The following is a 13,037-nucleotide window of genomic DNA, read 5'->3' on the forward strand; positions in this document are numbered from 1 at the left end:
GTTTGACAGAAGGGGCGCGCGCGCCGGCCGCTGATACGTCGGTCTCGTATTTGTTTACTTATCGATTACTCATTATAATATTGCTTTATAAAGTAAATATACCTAGTTATAAAGATGGTTTTAAGTAAACATCTTGATAGAATGACATTCAACAGTTTTCAGTATGTTTTACTTAGCTGGATAGCGCGGTCCATAACTACATTAAAATTATTTATACAGTGGTAAGTGAAACTATAGGTATTAATTTATTAATTTGAGCAAAGGATTATTTTTAATTATTTGTAAACAAAATCTCAAACATATTTCCAAATGTAATGCAGATTTGCAAGTTACTTCGTAAATCTATTGCTTATGTGTTAACGTGAGAGCGCTACAAGTTTTCCAAGTTTTCCCTTCAGCAGCGGTGAAGTGGGCGGTGCGCACGCGCCTGTAGCACCGCCTCGCCTCGTCATTGGCGCGCGCGGCCGCGGCGACCGCTCTGACGTCACACCGCCCGGGTCTTTATCTCGTGACTACTGGAGAAGCTAGTCCGACCTCTGATAGCGAGGTTCATTTTCAGTATCGAGATATCTCCCTGGCCACCTACGAATCGCTTACATCTCGTTATAGCAGGAATTATGTTACAAATCCTTAACTCCAATTGCGGATTGATTAAAAAACAATAACTTAAGTACGTAGGTACTATGTAGGGCATAATAACACCTTTAGATCAAGTGTTAACATCAGGTACGCGTTACGGCCACGTTACATGATCGACGGTCCACTAACACACGCAATTAGTTGCTTTTTATTAAACCTTCCACTTCGTAGCAATTAGCACGATCTAATTTTGTGCCCACTTCACGCAATGTAACCGCTAATTGAGTTGTCAAGATATGCGGTAGGAAGGCGAGCTATCCTCAGCGAGTTAGCAAAACATGTACCTACTTAGATACCTAAGTACTTAAACTTATCGTATTGTTTTTAATAATTAATTTATCTACACAGGCAACTGGTGAGCTCCTCATCTATACTAATGTAGATAATATGAAGAAACATTCCTTTGTTTGTTTGCTTGCCCTAAAGGCTCCGGAAATTCTGAACCGATTTGAAAAATGATTTCACTGTTGGAAGCTTCGCTCTTCGGCAAAACGGCTACTTCATTATAAAGTGCGAAAGTACCTATAGTCCTTAACATCCAGGCATAACATTAAATATGCTATAGTCTTTTCTCGAAGGAAATCAGCTTAATCAGCCATGCTTTTGTGTACAAGTGAACCCACATTAGACACATACAAAATTTTCTATTCTTGGTTTTGCCACAGAGTACCTTACTAAAATAAACTCTTTAGCATTTCCTTTCCCTTTAACAATTATGTTGAGGTCGGCGTCCAATTTAATCGGATGGCTCGTGATGTCACGGATACGTTGCACTTGCAATCAAGTAATTCTATTTTGTAAAATAAATCTACCAACACATACCTAAATAATCTATGTACTGACGTATGTTTGGGTAGGTCTTGTAGTACCTACCTACGAAAGAGCCATCTATATTTTTCTGGCTACTGGTTTGTAATACTTAAGTGCAATTCACAAGTAGGTAGGTTAGGTTAGGTTTTTTAACGCAATTTTGACTGCGTCCCAAGTCCCGAGGTATTTACGATATAGGATCCCCACCACCTCTTCTATCTTTATGCTAAACATGTTAATCGATTCAGCAGTTATATATAGTTGGTTTAGCATGAAAGCCTGGCCTGGGAAGCAGACACGACTGCGTGGTAAGTGTTACAACCACCTGCTCCTCAACTCGCGGGCTTCCTGCCCCTTTGCGCCTCCGTGATTTTGTATTTCACTACCCCTACTCAGCTGTATCCGGTTAGACTGGAACCCGACCCCAACAGAGTTGGGGAAAGGCTCGAAAGAAGAAGACTACGTACCCCTTGGTAGGTTACAGCAGAAAACATCATATGTACCTACTTAGGATATAATGATTTTAGGTCATGTAGAACTACAAGATTCAGTTATTATTTTCTTTTTATTCTAACTCTCCCATAAAGGGCCTACTGGAAGAGATTTCTTCAGAAATAAGCTGAGCCTTTGTATAATACTATTTATTCCATTTTTCTTCTTGTTCTTGTCTGTGTAACTGTGTACATAAACTATTAAAATAAAGAATTTGATATAGGTATATAATGGTATTGGATATTATGACTGCTTTCAGAACTAGTGTTTTTCGGACAAATAATTTTATGAGAAGAATGGGATTTTCAGAAAAACTTCATCATAACGAAGTGCTACGATTGCTACTACTTGCTACGAAAGTGCTAGTGCTAATAAAAGGATGAACATTTCTTTATTTAAAACAAAATCATCATTTGTTTGATTTGTTGAAATATGCATAATGCATATATAGTTTAATTTTCCAACACTTAAGTTGACATTGTTAACACTCAAGTTAACATTGTACATAATTTGGAAAGTAGAGTTTTGGCTTTTTCGTATTGTTTGAGCAATTTTGTATGAATTGAAGTGTACCACCTATACTTATAAACAATTTTGCACGCCGTAAGGTAAAATGTATCGGGACTGTTAGTAAAATATTGTTACCATCATATCTGTATACCTACATACCTACATTCTTGGCAAATAATAATACTTATTCTTATATTCTTATTTTTTTACAGGAAATAGAAACTGAATTTAGTCGTAGTTTTTGTTTGTTTGTAAAAGGCTCCGAAACTAATGAACTGATTTTAAAAATTGTGGATGCTAGCTATCCCCGGGTAGCATAGGTCGGAAGTTCTCACAGGGCACGGGTAAACAGCTAGTACCTTATATGTACATTGTACATATCTACTTGTATATAATAATTAATAACTTCTTCCGTGTTTCGGGAGACAGGATAATCTGGTGGGTCTCGACTGTCCCTTTGAACACCTTTGGCAGTAAATGGGTCTGTTTGAAAAGATTTCTTAAACAATAAGCAGAGAACCTGTTAAAAATAAGAAATATTAGGTTTCAGCTTGATGGTTCTCTTTTTCTTTTTCTTCTTGTCTCATCAATGAGGTGTTCTGGGAGTATAAACTTTATTGTATTTTCTTTCTTTTTTAAATATTTTTGCAGATATAACAAACATCTCAATAAGGGTCATGGCACATTATACCGGCACCGCAACAGCACAGCTGCAGCACGGCGTCGCCTCGAATTTAGACTACGGCTAGCTGCCAGCGCGCTAACTACGCGTTGTCCGCAAGGTGCAAGCTCGCCGTACGCGCGCCGGCCGCGCGGCTGTCACCACAAACTCAATATTGTTTTAAGACTGTTATTATTGATTGCTTCGTTGCCGACTCGGAGTCGGCGCGTAATGAGCATGCCGTCGGCGCGCTGTACGCATAAGCTCCGCTCGCTTGCAGCACGCGGGCTGCGAGTCGAGTTGTGTGGTAGCGGCAAGCGCGCTGATTGCCCGCCGTTGGCTTTTCATATTGACATTATGAAATATATTATACTATACACGATTTAATACTCTAAATTGAATGACAAGTTAAATGCTGGTGTGGAGCGGTGCTGTTGCGGTGCCGGTATAATGTGCCATGACCCTAAATGTCCGTGATATACGCGGAATATTTGAAAAACTTGTTTTTTATCTATTAGGCAATTGGTTCATATTAGGGATGTTGTTGCACGGTTTGTCTGAATTTTTTTTTTAGTTCAAAAATGCAATTCTAAATTGAATGGCAGCTCCACCATAATATATAGGTATTTTTCTTGATCTTTGATTTCCATTACTTTTAACCGTCAAATCCGTAGCGGACCCCAATCGGGGTCTGAACATCAATGTCACCGTAAGCTCGGTTTAGACCCCAATTGGGGTCTGCGAATCAGTCATACACTTTCCTAATTATTTACGCTCATATTTATTTTCTTTCCAATCAAACCACATTTGTGAGTACTAAATAAAATAACTAAATAAATTTAAATTATTTTTACGCATTCAAACCTTTCATATTTAGCATCCCGTTAGAAATATACCTTTTTAAAATCCAATCGTAATTACCGGGAATTCTGATCGAACTCGCCATGTTTGTTTACATTAGTTGTTTTTTTAAATTTGAAGACGCATAGACAAGATGGCGACGGTGATAGAGTTTTGCATCGAATGATCCGAATCGTTAAAATAAAGAATCGATTTAATAATTTTATATTATTTGATATTATAATATTACTAAATTGCGCTTTTGTATACTTACCATAATCTGAAAATAAATTAGGAAAAGTAAAATGACTTAATTTATTTTGAAAAAAAAAAATGCTAGAAAATCAGTGGTAGAAAATACGTTGTAGCCGGAATAAAAAAATCTTCGGTTTTTAGGGTTTCTAAAGACGGCAAATGAAGACTTATTTATTTCTTCGGGTGTTTTATGTGCAGGATTCCTGTAGACCTGCCAAACTTAATGGCGATTCGTTACTTCCAACTTTTTAACTGAGCGGCAAAGCTATTTGACGAGAGCCGTAGTTAGGTGTAGTTATAGCAAAATTTTATGACGATTTTATTGTTTGAAAGGGCAAATATTTCGCCGTTCATCGAAAGCTGGTCCAAGGTGGAAAGATGGCCGCCGCCGACTTATTTTTAACCGACTTCCCAAAAAGCGGAGGTTCTCAATTCGACCTTTTTTTTTGTATGTTTGTTACGCGATTACTCAGCCATTTATTTATCGATTTTGATGATTCTTTTATTGTTTGATAGCGTATACTTCCGAGGTGGTCCCATTATCATCAGGTCAGGATCTGATGATGGAACCTTGAGAAATCGAGGGTGACTTTCGAAAGTTGCAGAAATACATAGGTTGAAATCTTATCACTCAGGTGTTTGCCTGGTAGCACTATTCAACAGTGAAGGCTTTGAGCTGACCTGATGATGGAGACCAGTGAAGGTCGAGGGAACTCGACAACTGAATATTTAAACTTTCTCGTGTTTGTGCTTAGATTATTCGTATTTACGAGGCCTCTGCAACAGTGAAGGAGATGGAGACGAGAGAAGTTCGGATGTCGAGTTCCCTCGACCTTCTCTGGTCTCCATCATCAGGTCAGCTCCAAACCTTTACTGTTTCGTAGTGTTATCAGACATACATCTGAGTGTCAAGTTATAACCTTATCTATGCTTACAATTTTCGAGAGTTGCCCTCGATTTCTCAAGGTTTCCATCATCAGATCCTGGACCTAATAACAAATATGGGGAATATACCCTTTCGACCAAAAACAAACATCCAAATTGAGAACCACCTCCTTTTTGGGATTCGGTTAAAAATATTTGGTGACTTTAAAATCAATCAATTATTATTATTGTTTCTCATCATCAAATAAGTACATTACTTTGGTAGTTACAAATTGCATTATATTTCAGAACACCAGGCTTACCTTCCGCCGAAACAAAAATCTTAGAATTGTTGAGAAATAATATTATAAGAATAAATTAAAATTCCGTAATAGGTAATAAAAATTCAATTAAAGGTAAAAATTATTACGAATGACGCAACACCAAAATAAGTAATACATATAAAAATTTAATGCTAAAAACTTTCATAAAACTTAAATATCTTTTTTCTTAACAACAAAAACAAATTGAACCTATAATTTAAAATTAATAAATAAAATTGAAATAAGTTGCTTTTAAAAAATAGGTATATATAAAATTGGTATTCGATTATTTATAATAAATATCCGATTTAGGTATCGAATGCACACCGCTGATTGAAAAAAAAAAAAATACTCTATTCCAAAATCTACTTCGTCTGTGACTTTGATCTTGTAAATTGTTCATTTTTATTGTGTATTTTATGTGCTGATTTTTTAGTTATTGAACATAAATAAGTGCACGAAATGTATTGCAACGGATTGAAAATGTTATATATATGACGTTTGTGTTGTGTTTGAGAAAGTGATGCGATTATTTATTGGTAAGTTTTCACCAAATTTGAAATGCCTAACTTTTCGAGAGACTTAAAAACACCGTTATTATTATCTTTTTCTGAATTAACTGACCCCATTTGACCTTTGCACGCTGTTGTCAAATAAGTGAGCTCTAAAGTTATAGTTAAAATACTTCTGATCAGGCATTACGGACTTAGAATTCATGTGTTGAAAGTTAGTACAAATTTTTGACTTCCATGTCGCAATTCAAAATATCCCGCCGAATCAACGGTAAAGTCATATGTCAAAATCTTGTCGAGCAGAGGGGTTAAATAAGGCTTTTCGTTTATTAGAGCTCTTTCACACTAGCGATTAGAGACTCGATTTAGAGCATAGAGTGACTCGACATAGAGTGGCTGACAAAGATCATTTTATATCTAAGTAAATTCAAAATCATGTAATATATGTATTAAAACCAGGAACTTATTTTTAAGGATTTTTAAATATTAATTAGGATGTTTTTTTCTTAAAAATAATAAATCTTAGACTTGAAATGCACTTCCAGTGTGATGCATGTTGGTTATTGGATGAAATATATGGATATCGATGTTTGTGAGAGGTATGGCTTATATGTCAGAACATATTCAGAGTTTTTAAGAATGTGGGGAAGCCCGCACCGGGATAAAATATAGATGTATGTTTTCATTGATATTTACCTACTACCAGTTTTATGGCACATCTGTTTCTGCAGGATTTTCTTAATCTATAATAATTCAAGATGGCGGGAAACAAATTAATGTATATTTGTAAAATTGAATTATAAATGAAAAGTATGATATACAAACGCTGTAATAGCATGAACAGCGTGTAATTTTACTAACTTGACTCTCGAATAGTTAATATGTGTAAGTTTATACCTTAATATGTTATTTTCTATTTTACAATTATTGTCGTTTCATAGTCATAGACATCCATCTGACGCGGGTGTCAAAATCGCTCTGATTTGCTATTTTGGGCTATGCAAAATCTGCAGTGCATTTCAGTGTGGCAAGGTTTTTGTTCGGAACGTTCTATCTAGTACGTAGTACTGCGTAGTACATATATATCGACTTTAAGTATTTAATCCGATTTTCATGGCAACTAAAACAAGGAATAATATTAGCAATAAAAAATATGGAAACATTTGCCCTTTTTAAAATCACAGAGTATACATGTTACCTTTCAAACCCGATTTCAGGACAAACTAGTTTTGCCTAGCTAAACTAGTTCTTCCTACACGCGATAGTATTAAGTAGTATAGCCTTGTTCAATCTAATTTGTCCTAAAACCGATATGATAAACCAGTTTAGGCTAGTCCAAACTAGTTGATCCTGATATTTATAGGCACACTCTGAGATAAACTAATGTGGCATAGTCTGAAATCGAGTTTGGCCGGTAACATATAATATATAATCTGTATACTCCATGACAGTTCTCTTTTGTCAATGTCAAAATATTGTTGTTTGTGGTTCTGCGTTCACTCAGTTTTATTAGGTTAGCTTTTTGTTGTACTTACAGTAATGTAATTTTAATTAGGTTTAAACATAATAAATGGTTAAAAATCTATAATATATTTTAAGCTTTAGTGACTTAAACTTAATTGATTGAAAATGAAAATCGCTGTAGAAGGATGCGCCCATGGCCAATTAGAAAAAATATATGAATGTATTGAAACAATACAGAGAAGAGAACGTATAAAAATTGACTTATTGATATGTTGTGGTGACTTCCAATCTGTTCGCAATCATGAAGATCTTGGGACAATGGCTGTACCAGAGAAATACCAGCATATGTGCTCTTTTTACAAGTAATTTGCAGTCATCAATATTCTGTACTTAACTACCTAAATTTATCGAAAAATTAACGTATTGACTTTATATATCTTCAAACGTTTACAGGTATTACAGTGGTGAGAAAAGAGCTCCGATATTAACACTGTTTATTGGTGGTAATCATGAAGCATCCAACTATTTGCAAGAGCTCCCCTATGGGGGTTGGGTGGCTCCTAACATATATTACTTGGGCCGAGCTGGAGTTGTGATGTTTGGAGATATAAGAATAGGAGGTTTGTATCATGTGCAGCAATATTTTGGATGCAATCCAGAAATCCAAGCATATTTTATTGTTGTAATATAATTTGCAAGCCTGTTTATTTATGTGACTATTGAAATATTTTTCCAGGAATGTCTGGAATATACAAACCACAGGACTACCTACAAGGACACTGGGAATGTTTACCTTATAATCAAAGTTCTCTTAGAACAGTTTATCATGTCAGGTCTCTAGAAGTGTTCAGATTGTGTCAGCTGAGAAATAAAATCCATGTTATGTTATCGCATGACTGGCCAAGAGGTATCACAGATTATGGTGATACAAACAAATTGTTAAAATGGAAAACTTTCTTGAGGTAGGTAATTCTATTTATTTTATTGACTAGGCAGAGAAAATATTGGCTTTGGCTATGGAATTAAATCAGAATCACCGATGGAATACTGTCATATTACTCATGAATGCATGTTAATACAAAATAGTTTGAATTTTTTGTACTAAAATATTTTTTTCATCCAATTACTTGGCATGTCTTGTGTTACTCATAGACAGTAAGCTTATTTAAAAACTAAATCATTTTAGGGAAGATATAGAGTCTAATCGATTAGGCAGTGTCCCAGCTATGCAAGTACTTCGCACTCTGAAGCCAGACTATTGGTTTGCAGCACATCTGCATTGTCAATATGCAGCCCTCGTCAAACATGAGGATACAGAAACAGAGACTAAGTTCTTGGCTTTGGACAAATGTTTGCCAAAACGCAAGCATTTGCAAATACTGGATATACCTTCAGAGTATGATGGGGAGTTGTGCCTAAGACATGACGTGGAATGGCTAGCAATATTGAAGAATACTAATCATTTGCTGACTGTAAGGAATATGAATTGTCACATGCCTGGGCCTGGTGGACATGGAAGGTTTGTATCACCTACTCTGTGTAATAATAAATAAAGAAATAAAATAATAGTAGAGTCATATTATTTTAAATAACTCTTATGTTCAAATGTGTTTCTCCAGGTTTGATTTTTCACCTACTGACGAAGAAAAAGAAAATGTAGTCAGATTACTTGGAAGCCTTGTTATAAAGGAAGAAAGTTTCGTGAGGACTGCTCCAATTCACGATCCAAATGCTAGGAAAGTGGTTCCTACTGTACCAATATTGAATCCACAAACAGTAGCTCTGTGTGAAAAATTGGGTATTGATGATCCTGTACAGGTAGTAATGGCGCGATCTGGTCGCGCAATGAAACAACCACATGCTGCAGCTCCCAGAGAAGGAACAAGGCCTACTAGTTCAGAAGAGAACGTCTCTGAAGTTGTATCTCAAAGTCCATCTCAGACCCCTATGAAATCATCAAGGCTGTCATTACTTCTCCCCGCACCAGTCACTCCCAGTAATGAGAAGTCACTACAAGCTACATCTCCAGAAACTACTACAGTACCAGATACTCCAGAAAGCACAATGTTTTATGAATGTAAGACCCCCATGTCTACAGGTCCAAAGAAAACCTTTAAAAGACGTAACATGTCTAATTACACTCCAGATCCTGATGAGAGTGTTAGCACTAAATCTAGTTCTTCATTAGATGATAGTCCGCGATCTAGTAAATTACCGTACAGAGGATACCAATGAAAGTATAAATATAGTACACATGTAAGTTGATTTAGCATACTGGTCACTATTTTCATAACATTTGTATCATGCCTATTATTATGACTCTAGCTGTTGTTCACAATTTTACCCTTTCTGCATTCAAGGAGAATTTCATCCTGTACCCAAACAGGATTTCTAAGGGTCCGTTCAGACAGACCGGCTGGGAGAGCAAATTCTTAACATGCTGAAAATCAAGCACTTAGTATGTAGTAAGGTTTATTTTTGCATGTGCACTGCTATTGTCATTAAGAATGCTTGAAGGCGCTCGGTGTGAACTAATAAGAGGAGCCGACCGGCTCCGATCGCATACCTTTGTCCCCGATTACATGCTCTTTCAGCCGATCGGAGCCGATTCCGGTCTGTGTGAAAAGAAAAACGCGCGGATGCTCTCCGAGCCGGTCTGTGTAAACGGACCCTTAGAAATCTTGTTTGGGTACAGGATAAAGAGGCTTCCTATGACAGGAGAAAGTGCTGCTTCCCAGTGAAAGACTTTTTCAAATTGCTTCAGTATCTTCAGCTTCAGCATAATCAATGCAAACAAACATATATATCTTTATTATAGTAAAGATAGATTGATGCTTGTAACTCTCTTCTATACAACTAACAAGTATTCATAGATACTCTCTCTCTCTCAGGTAAGCTCTAAAATTTGTTACAATATAATCCTGTACCTGGCTTGACATTTAATATTTTAGCTGTTCAGTGCAGAAAATGATATTTGTTTCATGGTTTCAGAACACCATATCTGAAGATGCTTCACGCAGATAGGGATGAACCTGGACGGACGGCAGCCCTACACGCCGACAATGCATTCCTGGTGTTATTGGCCCTGTGTGGATCTACCTAGCAATATAATTTCAGCTCAACTCTATGTTATAATGTATGTAGTGAAAATGTATGCGAATTTAGGCAAATAATGAAGTGCAATGTATTAAAAATTATAGATAAATAATAAAATTAGGGTTATACATGGATTTAACCTTTTCTATAGACTCTTCATTTAGATTTAAGCTAGAATCATGATCATGTCACAAGATTGCATAGATTCCTGGCAATTTCTTTATAATGTATCTCAACCATTAGAATAATTCATTTTATCCATAGAATTTAATATAATTGTGCTGTAACATATCCTGATCCTTTTTATAATATACAACATTTATGAATCTTAACATTAATTTATTATATACTGAAAATACTCTAATGTTGCATTATCATTAGATCAGTCAGACATAGGTGTAAGTCCGGCTCGACAGTTGTTAGCTTTGCTCATGTAGTTAATGTAGCTTATGTAATTATCTTAAAATAAATGCACAAATGTATAATCCTTTTTTAAATTGTATGCAGTAATTTCAATTTTAAATTTTAAAACCCACATTAGTTACTTATGCAATTTTTTTAGAAACCGCTTACAAGTCTAGTCAGGGTTAGGTAACAAAAAAAGATTGGTTCATAATTAACAGTAGTTTTATTATATTATTTTAAGACATGTGATGAGCAATGAGATTTAATGAATTCCTACTTCATAATATGTGAAAGTAAATGTTCTTTTAGTTGTGGCATGTTTTTAGGCTTGTATGAGCATTGGTTACATTTCAGTTCAGTAGCCATGAGACTTTTGTGCAACTCTGGTGACATTTTATTGATGCAGCCATTCTTTTTTAATTCTTCGAGGACCTCTGAAACAAAATAAGGGTGTAGTTATTATTATTTTATCCTTGAAAATAATCAATTTTAAATAAATGAACTTTTAAATTAATTGTTTTTTTTTTGTATTTTGATTAGTAAAATATGAAATAATATAGCTGAATATCTTATTCAGTGTCCCAATTGTTCTTACCTGCATAAGGTTTAAAATATTCTGTAGTGAAACTATTCCAATGAATTTTTGTTTTTAAACTAGGTGACACCATGTCCGTACTAATTATATGCATATGAAGCCTCTGCATGCTCGGGACAGCGTGAAAACCCGCCTTCACTGGTAATTCTACTTCATTTTGTATTTCGTTGTAAACATCTCCAAATTCTTCCAAAAGTCCTATGTGGGACTTATCTAACTTAAAGATACTGTTTATATCTTCATCAGGTAGTACTAAGTAGTGAATCTTAGCTTTAGGATATTTATCTTTAATAACAACAGCTTGTTTAGTTTTTTTCACAATACATTCGGGATCCTTCATTGATTCCACTAGCCCTAAAGACCAATGATTTGATTTCTTTGAGTGCATGTTCACAGACGCGATAGGCGCACTTCTTTTACTCATATTTGATTTGTATTTTCTTAAATAATGAAGAATTTAATTATTTACTTCTACCGAATTCACTGGTCACTGATCGGTAAATTCTTGTTTATTTTTGTAAGTGTCACTGTCAAGTCAGCAAGTGACACTAATGACGTTTGTCTTGATTTTTTTATACGCCAATGCGCCAGGTCAAAATCTTTCGATTATACCGCCTTTCTTTCTTTTGTTTCGAGTATTTAATTATTTTATCGAAACGGTGCGTCAGACCATTTAACTGCAACATTATCAGTCAGTTGCAAAACTCCATTAAAGTTAAAGCTTCTTTAAATCTATTGCTCAATATTTCTTTGTCAACAAAATAAAAAGTGTTAGCAATAGATTTATTATTATTATTTTTTTTTTGTATTTATTAATTGCAATCTGTTTCATGTGAACATTCAGCATAGGGTTAAGGACTTAAAAACTGTGTCTTGTAGGGCAATCAGTCCAGCGACAGCTCCCTTTATGTTAAATAGATCCCTATAAATCTCTAGGAGTCTTTCTCTTTAGTCTCCCGAATGGAAGGCTCATCAACTGCGTAGTCAGAATGTTTGGATGGTTTTTCAGTCTATTCCTGTAGGACTTCATTGAGTGTTTGATCTCTTCTTGGACTGTCCTGATCTCAAGGTCGTGGTGTATTTGCTGATTTGTTACAAACCATGGAGCGTCTACGATTATCCTCAGGATTTTGGACTGAAACCTCTGGAGTATTTCCACGTTCGAATTGGCAGCTGTGCCCCATAGTTGGATTCCGTAAGTCCAGATTGGTTTAAGTATACACTTGTATAACAGGAGCTTGTTCTCCATGGACAGCTGTGATCTTTTTTCAAGCATCCAGTATATCTTTCTCAGTTGGATCCCTAGTGCCTTTCGCTTGGTGAAAATGTGTTTCCTCCAGGTGAGACGCCGATCAAGATAAATCCCAAGGTATCTGACTTCATTTGCTTGGGGTATTTGGACTCCATTAAGCTTTACAGGCGGGCACGTATCGCGTCTAGTCGTAAAGGTCACCTGTACCGACTTTGCTTCGTTTGCCTTTATTCACCAGGTAATTAGCCATTCCGTGATGCTGTTTAGAGAACGCTGTAACATGTGACTTGCATGGGTTGGTTCATCATGAACTGTTAAA

General features: G+C 35.8%; 2 protein-coding genes and 1 long non-coding RNA gene across 3 annotated transcripts; 2 read left to right on the plus strand and 1 right to left on the minus strand.

The window, feature by feature from the left end:
* Positions 1-14: 14 nt before the first annotated feature.
* On the plus strand, positions 15-1,037 carry LOC124635125. The gene is made up of 2 exons (XR_006984970.1): positions 15-221; positions 399-1,037. It is a non-coding gene; the product is annotated as an uncharacterized LOC124635125 (long non-coding RNA).
* Positions 1,038-7,376: 6,339 nt separating this feature from the next.
* On the plus strand, positions 7,377-11,385 carry LOC124635170 (lariat debranching enzyme-like). Its single transcript, XM_047170976.1, has 6 exons — positions 7,377-7,732; positions 7,824-7,990; positions 8,107-8,332; positions 8,557-8,889; positions 8,990-9,626; positions 10,362-11,385. Exons 1-5 carry the CDS (start codon positions 7,536-7,538, stop codon positions 9,603-9,605), a joined length of 1,539 nt encoding a protein of 512 aa, XP_047026932.1. The 5' UTR covers positions 7,377-7,535; the 3' UTR covers positions 9,606-9,626; positions 10,362-11,385.
* On the minus strand, positions 11,076-12,003 carry LOC124635171 (aprataxin). The gene is made up of 2 exons (XM_047170977.1): positions 11,467-12,003; positions 11,076-11,305 (listed from the first exon to the last, which is right to left on the minus strand). Exons 1-2 carry the CDS (start codon positions 11,888-11,890, stop codon positions 11,145-11,147), a joined length of 585 nt encoding a protein of 194 aa, XP_047026933.1. The 5' UTR covers positions 11,891-12,003; the 3' UTR covers positions 11,076-11,144.
* Between the last annotated feature and the right edge of the window lie 1,034 nt (positions 12,004-13,037).

Source organism: Helicoverpa zea, chromosome 12, assembly GCF_022581195.2.
Source record: "Helicoverpa zea isolate HzStark_Cry1AcR chromosome 12, ilHelZeax1.1, whole genome shotgun sequence".
In the NCBI taxonomy this organism is placed as follows: domain Eukaryota; kingdom Metazoa; phylum Arthropoda; class Insecta; order Lepidoptera; family Noctuidae; genus Helicoverpa; species Helicoverpa zea.

Excerpts from the sequence above, each read along its gene's own strand:
- LOC124635170 (XM_047170976.1), top strand. The coding sequence starts at position 7,536 with ATGAAAATCGCTGTAGAAGGATGCGCCCATGGCCAATTAGAAAAAATA. Across the intron at positions 7,991-8,106 it reads TGGAGATATAAGAATAGGAG|GAATGTCTGGAATATACAAA; the intron begins GTTTGTATCATG and ends ATATTTTTCCAG. Across the intron at positions 8,333-8,556 it reads AAATGGAAAACTTTCTTGAG|GGAAGATATAGAGTCTAATC; the intron begins GTAGGTAATTCT and ends AAATCATTTTAG.
- LOC124635171 (XM_047170977.1), bottom strand. The coding sequence starts at position 11,890 with ATGAGTAAAAGAAGTGCGCCTATCGCGTCTGTGAACATGCACTCAAAG. Across the intron at positions 11,306-11,466 it reads ATATTTTAAACCTTATGCAG|AGGTCCTCGAAGAATTAAAA; the intron begins GTAAGAACAATT and ends ATTTTGTTTCAG.